Source organism: Gallus gallus, chromosome 2 (assembly GCF_016699485.2).
Source record: "Gallus gallus isolate bGalGal1 chromosome 2, bGalGal1.mat.broiler.GRCg7b, whole genome shotgun sequence".
Taxonomy (NCBI): Eukaryota; Metazoa; Chordata; class Aves; order Galliformes; family Phasianidae; genus Gallus; species Gallus gallus.
Window position 1 is genome coordinate 62,617,726 of NC_052533.1, and position 12,339 is coordinate 62,630,064.

Here is a 12,339-nt window from a genome sequence, read left to right on the forward strand (position 1 = left end):
CCACACATTTCTTGGACACCTCCAGGGATGGTGACTCCACCACCTCCCAGGGCAGCCTGTGCCAATGCATCACCACTCTTCTGAGAATAATTTCTTTCCTAATATCCAACCTGAGGGATGCAAATTGAGGCCTTTACCTCTCATCCCACACTGCGCCTCATCAGACTGCCTGTGAAGGCAACTGAACACTGTCTTCTACTGGATTTCCTTGGAAAAGGCCAATGGCCTTGTCAGTGTCCAAAAACATATTCCTCTTTTTTTCCTTCACTATTTTTTTTTCTGGTTTTCTCCTCCAACCTCAAACAACCACAAAAGCATCTACATCTACATCGTCGTAAATGAGTCAGAAATATCTCCTTTGGGCTGGAATGCTTAGGGTATTGGGATGTGGTTAGTCTGAACCAGGGGAGAGGTCAATGAAGTCTTACTGAAAGGGCTATTTCCCAACATACATGCAAATCACTGCCTGAGTTCATAGCAAATCAGCCCACATGGAGCCTTATGTCCAGTATCAGAGAGGAAAAATAAATCCAGGAGTAAAAAACAAACCAACTCAAAACACAGCAGATTGCTCAGTGCTCCCTCTAGGACAAGTGGAAGTGCAAAAAGACATCATTTTATGCAATATGCTTGGCCAAAGCCAAGCCCTGCCCAAGGAAAGCCTTTGCAGTGGTGACAGGAGCACTCCATTGCTACATCCTGCAGGGCTCGAGCATGGTAAAATACCTGGGTGGCAATTACGGCTGGCAGCACTGCGATTATGGGGTCTCAGATAGGAAGTGTTGGGTGTAATGTCCAGTGCTAATCAAGGCATTCGGGCAAGGTGGGAGGGGAGGAAAAAATGAGCATTTCCATGAGATCTTCACTCTGTGTCTGTGGTGTGAGTGCTAGTTCTGCTCCCCTCTACCCCAGCTGGTCACACTGTGGGAGAGGTTGTCTGGATGGCAGCGCTGGGGAGCAGGTGGGTGAGGGGCTCTGCGCAGTGCTCTGGTGTTGTCACCCATGCCCATGCCTCGTGTCTCCATCCCCACCGGGGTTTCGTTTGTGAAGGGCTCCAGCTGCACACAGCAGTGCGGAAGAGGCTGAGCCTTTTCCTATTAAAAATGTCAACACTCAGTGTTTTTCAACCCAGAGAACCTTTGCCTACTAATCCTCTCAGCTTCCCTCCCACCTCCCCAGCCTATTAACAACTCAGTTTCTCTTTCACTGAGCACTGTGTTTCCCTTTGGCACAAGGGAAGGCGGTCACAAAGGCTGCTCAAAATGCACCAGAGATGTGCTTATACCTGGAGCTACAAGCGAGCTGAATGGTGCCTGTTTTCACTCACTTGTTTGCACCACAGTCAGTTACACAAAATCAGTAGCAAAGCTCCCCCAGAGACTTTTGCTTTAAAAAAAAAAAGACAACAAACAAACAAACAAACCAACCACCAAAAAACTTATGTAACTCCGCAACTAATCTTTGCTAATCTTGAGCGAGGCATTTAAATCCAGGGAGTAAGCCTATTCTTCCTCTCGCCCCGTCCCCCTCCAGCCTCTCTTTGCAGTAAAAAGGGGAAAAACAGAAGCAAGGTTCACAGCATTGTGAATATTCCTACCAACGTGATAAAGTGGCACGGGGGCCTGAGTCTTCTCAGAAGCAACAATCCCTCCCTCCCTGCTGCCTCCCATGCACAGCCACTGAGGGCCTTAAAAGAAAAGCTGCTTTCAGACCGATTACCACTTGCTTTTTGCTAAAGCATGGAAATCTCTACTCTCGCAGCCTACCATTGCCTTGTTCTTGCCTGGTATTTTTTTGTCCTCTATTCACTCACACATCTAAGAACAGAAGAACGGCCATCTGAAGTGTTCCTTTACGGTGGGCAGTGGAAATATTTGACAGTCCTCAATCTGGTAAGCAAATTGTGTTGTACAGTGATACCAATATGTCTATTTGTTTGTCTGCCGTCTGTGCCTCAAGACATATGCAGCTGGTGGATTTGCTGCTGTTAAACTGCTTCCTTTAACGGTTTATAGCCCAAAGGGTGCTCAGTGGGTGCCTGTGCTTGTGCAGTGAAATGTAGTCACAGGTTTTATGCAGAAAGAGCATTGGCTGGCAAGCTGCTTGGCTTCTGAAAAGTGAGTACTCCACAGCAAGCTGCCTCTTTGTGAGAGATGAGCTACCAGAGAGAAGGGAGGGCACAAAGTAGAGTCTGTCCAGCAGGACTGATGCATGCAATCTGACCTTAACTAGCAGTTAAGCAACAGCAATGCATGTTATCATGCTGCTTGCAATCTGACTTCCACTCTTTAGTAGGTTGCATTTCCTGTAAATTCAAGAATGGTTGAAACAAAGCATGGCATAGTGATAATTTAAGCGTTCAGAGTTAGAAAATCAGTTTAGAACATAAGGGGAAGAAATTCCAGCCTTCAGAGAGATGCTAATGACATTATTACATGTGTTTTAATAGTGCTGTCAACTGTTTGCTGCATTTCCTGAAATTACACTGAAAAATGTAGACGATAATGTGTTCTGGTTCTCCTATTATGCTGATATTATATGAAGCAGACATAATATGAAAGTGATGAGATATTTTGAGGTTGAGCGCTTGTTCACAGTCCAAGAGGTTCATCAGTGACTCGTGATGATGACAGCAGTGGGGTAGAAAAGCTGAGCACAGGGAGTGGGTTCCTGCAGATGATGGATTTCAGCTAACCTGAAGGTGACCAAGGGGATGGAGGTCCCTTTGGTCTTTTGTTTGTTCTATGTGACAGTCAGAGTTAAGTATCAGTGGGAAGCCTGGCACTGGATGTATTTATATTTAATTTTACTCTTCAGAAGGGGACACCTCGCTGCAGTGTTCATTGGAAGCCTAAGGTGTCCCCAGCTCCAAGAAGGGCTTTTGGACACCCTCAGGGATTTGGGAAATTTAGGTCCCTTCCAGCCTCACTCTTTATGTTATTCAAGGAAATATTTGCAACCAAATTAATGGCACACAAAGTGGTTGATACCAGTCTGGGCTTCAAGGAGCCACAGGGTCCCTGTCAGTGGGCAAGCACCAAATGGAACTATGAGGGCATATGTATTGCTTCAGTGAGGATGACATATGAGTGGTTTGTTGCTGACTTATCTTCATATCAGTACACTTAGACTTTTTGTGAAATTTTCTATGTTATTTTATTTTATTTTATTTTATTCTAAAATGCCAACAATCAAATGGCCAGGATTCAACTACTTTATGGATATTCAGTACTTCATGCTGGGACATCTGTCAGTAGCCTAAAACATCTGTAGTTAAGTCCTGGACAAGCTGCTCTCTGTGTCCCCAGCTCCTCTCCTTTGTGGTTTTTTTGGATTAAAACTGTCCCCACTAAAGCACCAGCCATGCCCTCAAGTCAAAGCAGCACCTCCATCCTGCATCCCTGGCACAGTTATACTGAGATCTACCACCCAGTATGCCACAAACCCCTAAGGCATTAGATTGAGAAGAGTAAACAAATGCCCCTCTCCCAGCATTTTGAGAAGCAGAAGTACCCATTGGGATGGGTACGTAGGTTCCCTTGAACTTAGTATCTAGCGGTTGATCAGGGAAAGGCTACATGCACAAAGACAAGACTATATGTAGGTGTAAAATGATCTTTCCACAGTTCTGCCCTCTCAGCTTGCCTTCCAGTGGCATCCAGACTTACCCAATCAGAAGGTAAAACTAAGCTGAGATAGCTAGTACTTACTCAAAGCCTACTTCTCATCTCTATAAACAAAAGTCATACCTGTTTATACTTCTGGTTCCTTCCATGTCCCATGGCAATGAGTTCCACAGTACGATGCCCTGTGTGAAAGAGCAATTCATTTTGAAAGAGCTTTTCATTTTCACCATGAATTGGGCGCACATTTACTGCTATGTTACAATTTAATTGTCCATCCTCGTTCGCTTTCTCTTTGCTACTCATTACAGACCTCTCCGAGATTTCCTCCCCTGGTTATTCTTTTCTTCAAGCTGAAAGTCTTGGTCTTTTTCATCTCTCTTCACAAAGGGCCGCTTCTTTCATTAAAACTTCCTTGTTGCCTTTCTCCTTATGCTTATGCAGGAAGGGGTAAGTAGGCCAGGCTGCAGTGGTTGAGCTCTGAGAACATCACACGTATATATATAGTGGCTTAAAGGTGTTTCCCAGTCTGTTTGTTTTTGAAAAAGTCATAGAATCGTAGAATTATAGAATCACCGAGGTTGGAAAAGACCCACAGGATCACCCAGTCCAACCATCCACCCATCACCAATGGTTCTCATTAAACCAAGTCTTAACTTTCTGGGTTTTTTTTCCAATGACCATTGAGCAAGGAGCCAGCAGTGTGAGGCAGCTGTCCACACTGAGTCCCACATTTCTTCCCTGAAGAGCTATAGCTAATTTAGAGCCTACCATTTCAAAACATGTAACTGAAGATGCTTTTTATCCTGAAATGCTCCGCACTGCATTTACCAACACTGATTTTTGCCTTTCTATCTGATCTCTCAGGCACTCAGTGTCCTGAGATTCTTTGGCAATTTCACAGTCAGGCTTAGCTTTGACAGAAAAAGAAAAATAGAAAAAGACTTACAAAGCTTTGCCACCTCCACATTCACTCCCTTCCCCAGCTCATTTATGAATCTGCTGAGCAGCTCCGGTCCCATTAAATCCCTGTGAGCGGGGGCCCTTGCTCCACTTCTCCGGTCTTTCATCTCCAGTCTTTAACCATGCATTGATCTCGTACCAACTCTACGATGGAGCTGTCAGTCAGCAGGGAGGTAGTGAGAGGCTGCCTTCCTCTGACACAGAAAAGGTGGCAATAGTGCAGGGAGTGCAAAATTCCTCTTCCATGGTTGGCAACGCTTCTGCCTCAGAGAAGCTACCTGACACCCCAACTCTGCTGCATGGGATGGAGCCCGCCTCTAAGGTGCATGTTCCCAGCATTGCATTTCCTTGCATCCCTTGAAAATCAGTGGTTGCCCAGATAGCTCCTTCCCTATGCCAATGCCCACAAAAAAAACCACTGTGCTGTACTCCTGCACAACTGGGAATAGGCCCAGGAGTGCCTCAGGGTACCAGGCAGCACAATGCCATGGAAAAGTGGCAGGAAAAGAGAGGCTCCCAGCATACTGTGCTGATGCAGAGGAGCCACCATGCTGAGCTGTGCCCTTGAAGCTTCCCCCAGAGCCATGCAGAGCTCTGGTTCAGCTCTTCTACCTCTTTCCTGCCAGACCATGATTGCCTGGCTTCTGGCATCATTTGGAAACTTTCCCAAAAAATTCCTCCTACCAGTTTGGAATTGCACTTTAAAAAGGCACTAAATACAATCCAGCAGAAAGCTGCTGTGGCCAGCTCGCTCTGATCTGCTATGGAAATATAGGGAAACATTATGATTTCCAGGAGGTGGGAATGCAGTTTGACTCCCAGCTCTGCAGGAGGGATGCTGGAGGATTTTCTTCTAGATACAGGCTTCTTCGAGCACTGTGCACAGTGCATTGCCAGACACACAGTGCTCCCAGGAGGGCTGCAGCTCTCACGTTCCTTCACTGTCTTTTATCTACCTGGTGATCATAGCCATAGAGATACAGAAAGGAAACAATATTTTTGTAATAGTAAAAAAAAAAAAAAAGGAAAGTGGATTTTGCACTAAAGGAGTTAATTGACTGACCAGCGAACAAGCAGAAATATTAGATAAAAGCAGTTCTGTATTTATTTGCCTGTGATACAAAAGAATACAAACAGAATCATTCACTGCCTGAAATAGCTGAGCTCATGAAAGTCTGCTCTCTGCCATAAATCTATTAGTAAATCACTGAGCAATGAGCACACCGCACCTTTAAAAACTATTAATTGCATTCCTGCCCCATTTTATCCTTATGCTTTTGCCTCATATAATTGAGGTATTTTCAGTTCTTCTGAAAGCTTTTTTTTACATATTTCCAAATAGACCTTGCATTTAGTACACCTATTTTTCAGATATGTGAAGGCACATGTCTGCACTAAATGTTGACTATTATATCAAATAGGTCACTCCAAATTATTAGATTTGTTTCCCCTTCAGGGCACAGTGTGATGCCCAGTTTATTTCTACAAGTTTGAGAATTCAGTATGTACATACAGCTGATCTTACATGTGAAAGTGAATCGTGCCAGGTCAGTTAAACAGAAACACCCCTTTGATCAGTGAAGCAGATAGAAGTTATGGTTTTCCTTTGTCACAGTGACTCTTAGTTTGGAAAACTGATCTGGCAAATGAAGGGTTTCTACAGCACCTAGCACCATGGAGTTGTGCAGGGTCTGCAAAGGAAAGCAACATCTCTCCAAAAGGGATTGTCATATCCGTACTCTCCCCCTTGGGTTAGTTGTTAGCTTTCTGAATGCTTCCAATCTTTGGGAAATTGACAGCGCATCTAGAATAATTTCACACTTTCATGTCAATTTTTTTCTCTCTTTTTTCTTTAAATCTCAACATTTTCCCAACATTTCTCAACATTCATAGAATCATTTGAGCTGGAAGGGATCTTTAAAGGTCATCTAGTCCATTAGTGAAGGGCTGTAAGATTTGGATGCACCTTTTTCTTACAGGAATAAGAGCAAGTTTGGAAGACTGCAAGATGGGAGCTCTGCTTTAAGTCACCATTGGCCCATCCTGTCAGAGAGATGGTTCTTGCTAGGTTCAATTTTCTGCTCTGAAAATTATTTGCGTGTCTTTCCATTGCTTCTGAAAATACAGGGTGATCACAAAGTGACTGAAAACTCTTTGAATCCACACTGACGGACGTGGGTTGAGCTATGAGCAGTACATAGAATGAGCTGCTGAGACAGAATTCAGGCTTCTCCAGGAGATGCTCTTAGTGCTCAGCTAGAGAAATGGATTGGGTTACATATTTGGATGAGTACTTTCCATTCAGAAGATAGCATTCTTCTCCCCTAAATAAGACAGAATATTTAACAGACTGACATGGCTGTTTTGGAACTTTGTGTTTCTTTTCAGATACGTTTATTTTAATTAACTTTGAAGGGTCATGGGGAGGGAGAAGCCTATCTCTGTCCCATGACTAATATAAGGCTGAACACGAACGGGATAATAATAGCCCCATCCTCTGGGAACCATGCCTTTCCCTAGCTCCTTTATTGGTCATTAGTCACTGTGTGTCACCAGATTGTCACCACCCTCATGCTCATTTTTCGGGCTTTTTACAGAAAGTTACTGCTGGCTCTACAGGGTGTAACAAGAGCTTCTGTTTATTACCAGGCTTTTCTTAGCTCTTGAAGTGGTTGGTCTTGGTTTTGGTGAGGCCAAGCACTCGGACGTGTTTGGGTTGAGTGTGTGTGTGGCTCTAAGCACACTATACCTTGACACATACTTCTATGAACCAGAACCATGATTTGGAGGGCTGAATCCCCAAGTGGATTCAGATTCATGCCCAAAGAAGCTGTGGATGCTCCATCCCTGGAGGCATTTAAGGCCAGGTCACATGGGACCCTGGCTGGCACTGTGTGGAAATCCTCTCTGTGGCAGGGGATTGGAACTGGATGATCTCTGAGGTCCCTTCCTACCCAAGCCATTCTACAATTCTATGAATTTGTGCTGGGAACCACATTTAAAGAGCTGGTTTAGACACCTTGGGGTTGAACAAAACCACGTGTGTATTTTTATACAAAAAATGCAGCTGTTCACCTCATGCTCTATAGAAGAGACGTGAGGTTTTGCAGCTGAACCAGATGATGTGTGACCTCATCCTGAGTGGCTGCATGCAAGTCACCTTGGACTCTAAAATGTTCTATCAAAGCTTGCAGAAGTACTAGTGTGAAGGTGGGTATGGTGAAATCAGTCCTTCCTTCCCTCAATCCTTTTCACAACAGGGATTCTGGAAGGAGAAGTGTTGCATTAATTCTGTCCCCTCCCAAGCACCACCCTTCTCGGCTCCTTCACAAACTAATGAAGTAATCAGCAACAACTTCAGATACTTTTCTCGAAATAAACATTGATTCAGAATAAGATCATGGCAAAAGAGATCTCATCCTGAAAGCTGTAACACAGCATTTGAGCATCAGCAGCTGGTCCAGAATTTGCTGAAGGCTGATTTCCCCATGTTGCATCACTTTGGTCCACACTAGCCTTAAAGAAGAGGCCACCCCGTGAATTAACAGAACCAAACTAGACTCAGCTGTCTGAATGCGAGATAGCAGAAGATTTTTTTCTGCTAGGCTTTGTGTGTCTGACACATCTGGTTCAGCATGAGTTGCTGTGTAGCACTGTGAGAGAAAACAAAGTAATCAGAAAAAGCAGTATTGGCTTAAACCACGACATTCTGACAATTTCATACACAATTTCACACACAATTTCACACGCAATTTGCAGAATTCTGTTTTGCCACATTGCACTTACCTGATCGTTTACAAAATCCTCCTACCATCTTCTCTAAGCAGCCCTACACTCATAACTTGCATATGATTTATAAGAAAAATCCCATACGCGCTCCAAAATTCATTAGTTAGAAATGTTCTAATGTACAAACTGTTAGTTAGTAAAGTCTGGATCTCTGCTTCCAACCACTTGAAATCCTTCCCTGAATCCCCCTGAGTTAAGCAACAGAGATTCTGGTTTGGTGACTTCCGCAGCTGGTTTTCATACTGGAGCATCCTGAACTCCTTGGCTCCTACGGCCCTGGGGTCAGTTGCACTACGAGTACCCAGAGAGAAGAGCCAGCATTGACTAAACCATGGGAGAAACTATCAAGCAATTCCCTTACAGGAAACATCTCCTGGCATATTCCAAATTTTGTTCACTTCTGTTCCTCCTCGGATACACTGAACATAACAATTAACATATAAGGCGCGATGGAGCTGCTTTCAACATGTCCTTCCACTCCTGGATCTGAATCACATGACACATCTCTGTTTAGTCTGTTAAACGAGATACCGTTAAAGTTATCTCCCAAACTACTTTATTTAATCACTTTCAGTTAGTAAAAAAGATTTAGCCCACAGCTATTTCCCTCACGCGGGCTTGCAGCTCATGAACAAAACAGCTCCCTGAAGAGCAAGAATGGAGTTCAGTAAGGAACATGCTAATTAAAGCTGGATGAGTTTCCCTCATTAGATGTAATTACTTTAGTTTTTGCAGGCTGTCTTCTATGGGGTGTCCTTCCTGGCTGATGTCTTGAGGCTAATTAAGGAACTGCGATGTGCTAAGTGCGTAATTTCCAGCAGAGACCTTCTTTTCAGTGTCCTGGCTTTCCCAGTGTCCACAGTAAGTAACCTCTGTACATAAAAATAACATTTGCATAGATGTGAATAGCAAAACATTCATGTATGTCAAACAAATAAGGATTGTAGGCCTTCTATTACCATTTGAAAACAGATTTGGACCATCTAGAAGAGCAGACAGTGTAAGCCTTTAGCATCCATGATTGAATACAAAGCTTCTTGTGAAAATTTTAGGGTTGCTGTCCCCGAATGAACAGAGATTGACCCCAAAGGGTGAAGTATAACCCCTCTGTTAATCTTATGTTCCAAATAGCTTTGGAGTGATCCACTTAGGGCATTTCTCAAAAGGGCAGCATGGGCCAGGAGGACATGAGAGGGTGCTTGGGAGACAACAGCACCTCGCACATCCTTCTCCGACTCCAGCATGACTTAAAATAAGCACCAGAGAGATACAGCTTCACAGGACATTAATTATTGTCATAGCCTACATCAGATTCACCATGGACCACCTACTCCCTCACAGACAGCACTGTTTGTCTGGTATTGAGTTTTGGAACCCATGGGTTACTTTAACAAGTGGGTACCACTGTGTGAGTGAAGCCTGCAATCACCTCTGAATCTCACAGGGCTGAGAAACACTGCTTAAATCTTGTCCCCAAGCAGCTCAGCCATCTGGCTCACTAAAGAAATTCTGCCAGGGATGGAGACAGTGGCATGGGCTAATTTATCTTCCCTGCACAGCGATATTCACCATGTGCTGTCCTATCCCCCATGCATCTTCATCAGCATGGAGGCACAATATAGTCACATTCTTCCAGCTTATTTCCAGGAGACATGATGTATGCTCAAATACAAAGCCAGGGCAAGAAACTGCAAATCCAGCTGTTGGTAGCTGACACCAGAGTTTGCTTCCTCCTTTTCAGTTCTCCCACTGTAAGTCCTCCTTTATTGGAAAAGATGGGTGCCCACCACGTCGCTTGCACCTGAAAATTAGAAATTAGACTTATGAATTGTGAAGGTAGAGTAAGTTTTAGGTGAACTGCCTTAGCAAGGTCTGTTTTTACTTCATTACAGAGCAGTGTGGCTTGACAGCCAATCCCTCAAAGAGAACTTCTAGACCATCAAAAAATCCCATCTGCAAAGGGAAAAAACATTTAAAGCTAATCACACATTCCACAGAAATGTCAGTGCTGTCAGTTTATAAAAGGAGTTTTCTCACATTATCAGCACAGAACGTTGCACCTCAATGTAAATTCTTTATGTTGTAACATGCAAGATACATAAGATTATCTGGCAATATCACCATTTTTCATAAGGAAGATATTTTACCTTCTCAAAAATGAAAGCACTATCCAAATCCCATCAATTTCATTTCTCTCCTTCTGAAATGTCTTCCACCTTTTGTGTTTTGTTTCCAGTTTGTTTCTATATCCTTTTGGATCCTGTATACCTACAACCGAGAGCTGGTTTACCCCAAAAGCCTTGATGGAGTCATTCCATCCTGGTTAAATCACACCATGGTGAGTAACAAACACCCCTGCCTCTTGCACAGCAGAGAGCCTTGGCAATGTGCGTCCCACCATTGCATTGGGCATCTTTCCAGAAAAGTTTTACATCTTCTTCTTTCTCACCTCCTCCTTCCTGCTTATCTGACGTTGATGTTGAGCTGTACACAACAAACAGATGCATGTGCTCGAAGTTGCCTCGAGAAGCCTTTTAGCACACCAGGAATGTCAGTGAATCATTGCTTGTCAAACCTCTGAAGCCAATGAAATGATGTGCAATCACAGGGAAGAAAAACCTTCTCTGTTTATTGTAGCTCGAAAAAGAAATTGTTTCTGCAAACAGAAGTCTATGGCATACAAAACGGCTGGGAGTATAACAAAGTGTTTCTTAATTTTAGTTTAAAAAGGTGAAAGAACCAAAGAACATCTGACAGCTCAACAGCTAATAAGCTAACGTGTGCACAGCTTTGAATAGCTGAATTGAAATGATTGTTTACAGATTTCTAAAAATACTTTCCAGATTTCTCCTTCATTTGCTCTGGCTGTTTTTATGATGTGTTAAATAATCACATATTTCTCATCAGTCAAGTGTAAGGAGGATGACAGTAACATGGAAACCGTGGGTGGATTGTAAGGTCAGGGAGGCCTCATGGGGCTCATGGGAAGGGGGAGAGAAGGGGGAGGTTCAGAGCTAGACTGAATCGGAGGAGCCAGAAAGTATGAAATAAGCGCACAGAAGTCTCAGCTTCACTTCTCTCCGGACTTCATTTCTTCAGTGCACCCCTTTTCAACCCACTGCAGCAGCCCTGCTGTGCTTTTAAGGTAAATTTGTTAAGAGTTTTGAGTAGCCCTTTGGTTGAGATGCGTGTTTTCGAATGTATGTGCCTGGAATCCAAACACACATAGGCACGTCCGCACTGCTGATATCCGACTGATAAACAGCAGCCATAGTGCACTTTTAACCTTATCACCTGCTCTCTGCCCACCAATCTGTCTCCACTGGGGCTCTTAAGCAGCAGTGCAAACCTCTGAATGGATGGAAAAGGGCACCGTTCCTTCTTAAATCCAGAAAAGATTCCTTTTGTCCTCAATACCATACTGGCTTCACATCCAGAGTTGGGTATTGGTGGCTGGCTGAATTTTGTAATCTTCACAGTAGAAGATGTACTGGGGGAGGGGAGCGTACAGGATGGTGGTGAGGGGAAACGGACTCTGCTTCTTGTTTTAATCCCGGCACACAGCTGAGAATTTGCCCTTTCCATTTCCACATTTGTTTATGACACGGAAGGGTAGGAGCTGCAAGAACTTACAGTTTTATTTCATGAGGTAGAACTATTTGCAGGAACTCCTAAAATGCATTCGTTATAACATCTTCCTTACCCTACCTACATCTACATTTCATAACAGAGTCATTTTGACAACAACAAAAAGCTTTTCCATTTCAGAAATGTCAAAAACGAGTGTTAAAAAAGGAAAACAATTCTTCCTCAAAATTATTTTGACGAGAGAAACTTCACATAAAGCAAACCTCTATCACAACCTGGTATTTTATTTCTAAAGCTCTTAATACACTGCAGACATCTTGTGCTTGACAGTTCCTGGGTGGTACATTTTCCTTCCCTTAGCTATTGAGCGTAAGAC

General features: G+C 43.6%; 1 protein-coding gene across 1 annotated transcript in view; it reads left to right on the forward strand.

The window, feature by feature from the left end:
• Window positions 1-626: 626 nt before the first annotated feature.
• ADTRP (androgen dependent TFPI regulating protein) overlaps window positions 627-12,339 on the forward strand; it is a 31,432-nt gene continuing 19,719 nt past the window's right edge. The window contains exons 1-4 of the mRNA XM_046937940.1: window positions 627-717; window positions 1,762-1,892; window positions 9,102-9,236; window positions 10,612-10,713. Coding sequence (XP_046793896.1) covers window positions 627-717; window positions 1,762-1,892; window positions 9,102-9,236; window positions 10,612-10,713 — 459 coding nt within the window. The remainder of the gene's footprint in view (window positions 718-1,761; window positions 1,893-9,101; window positions 9,237-10,611; window positions 10,714-12,339) is intronic.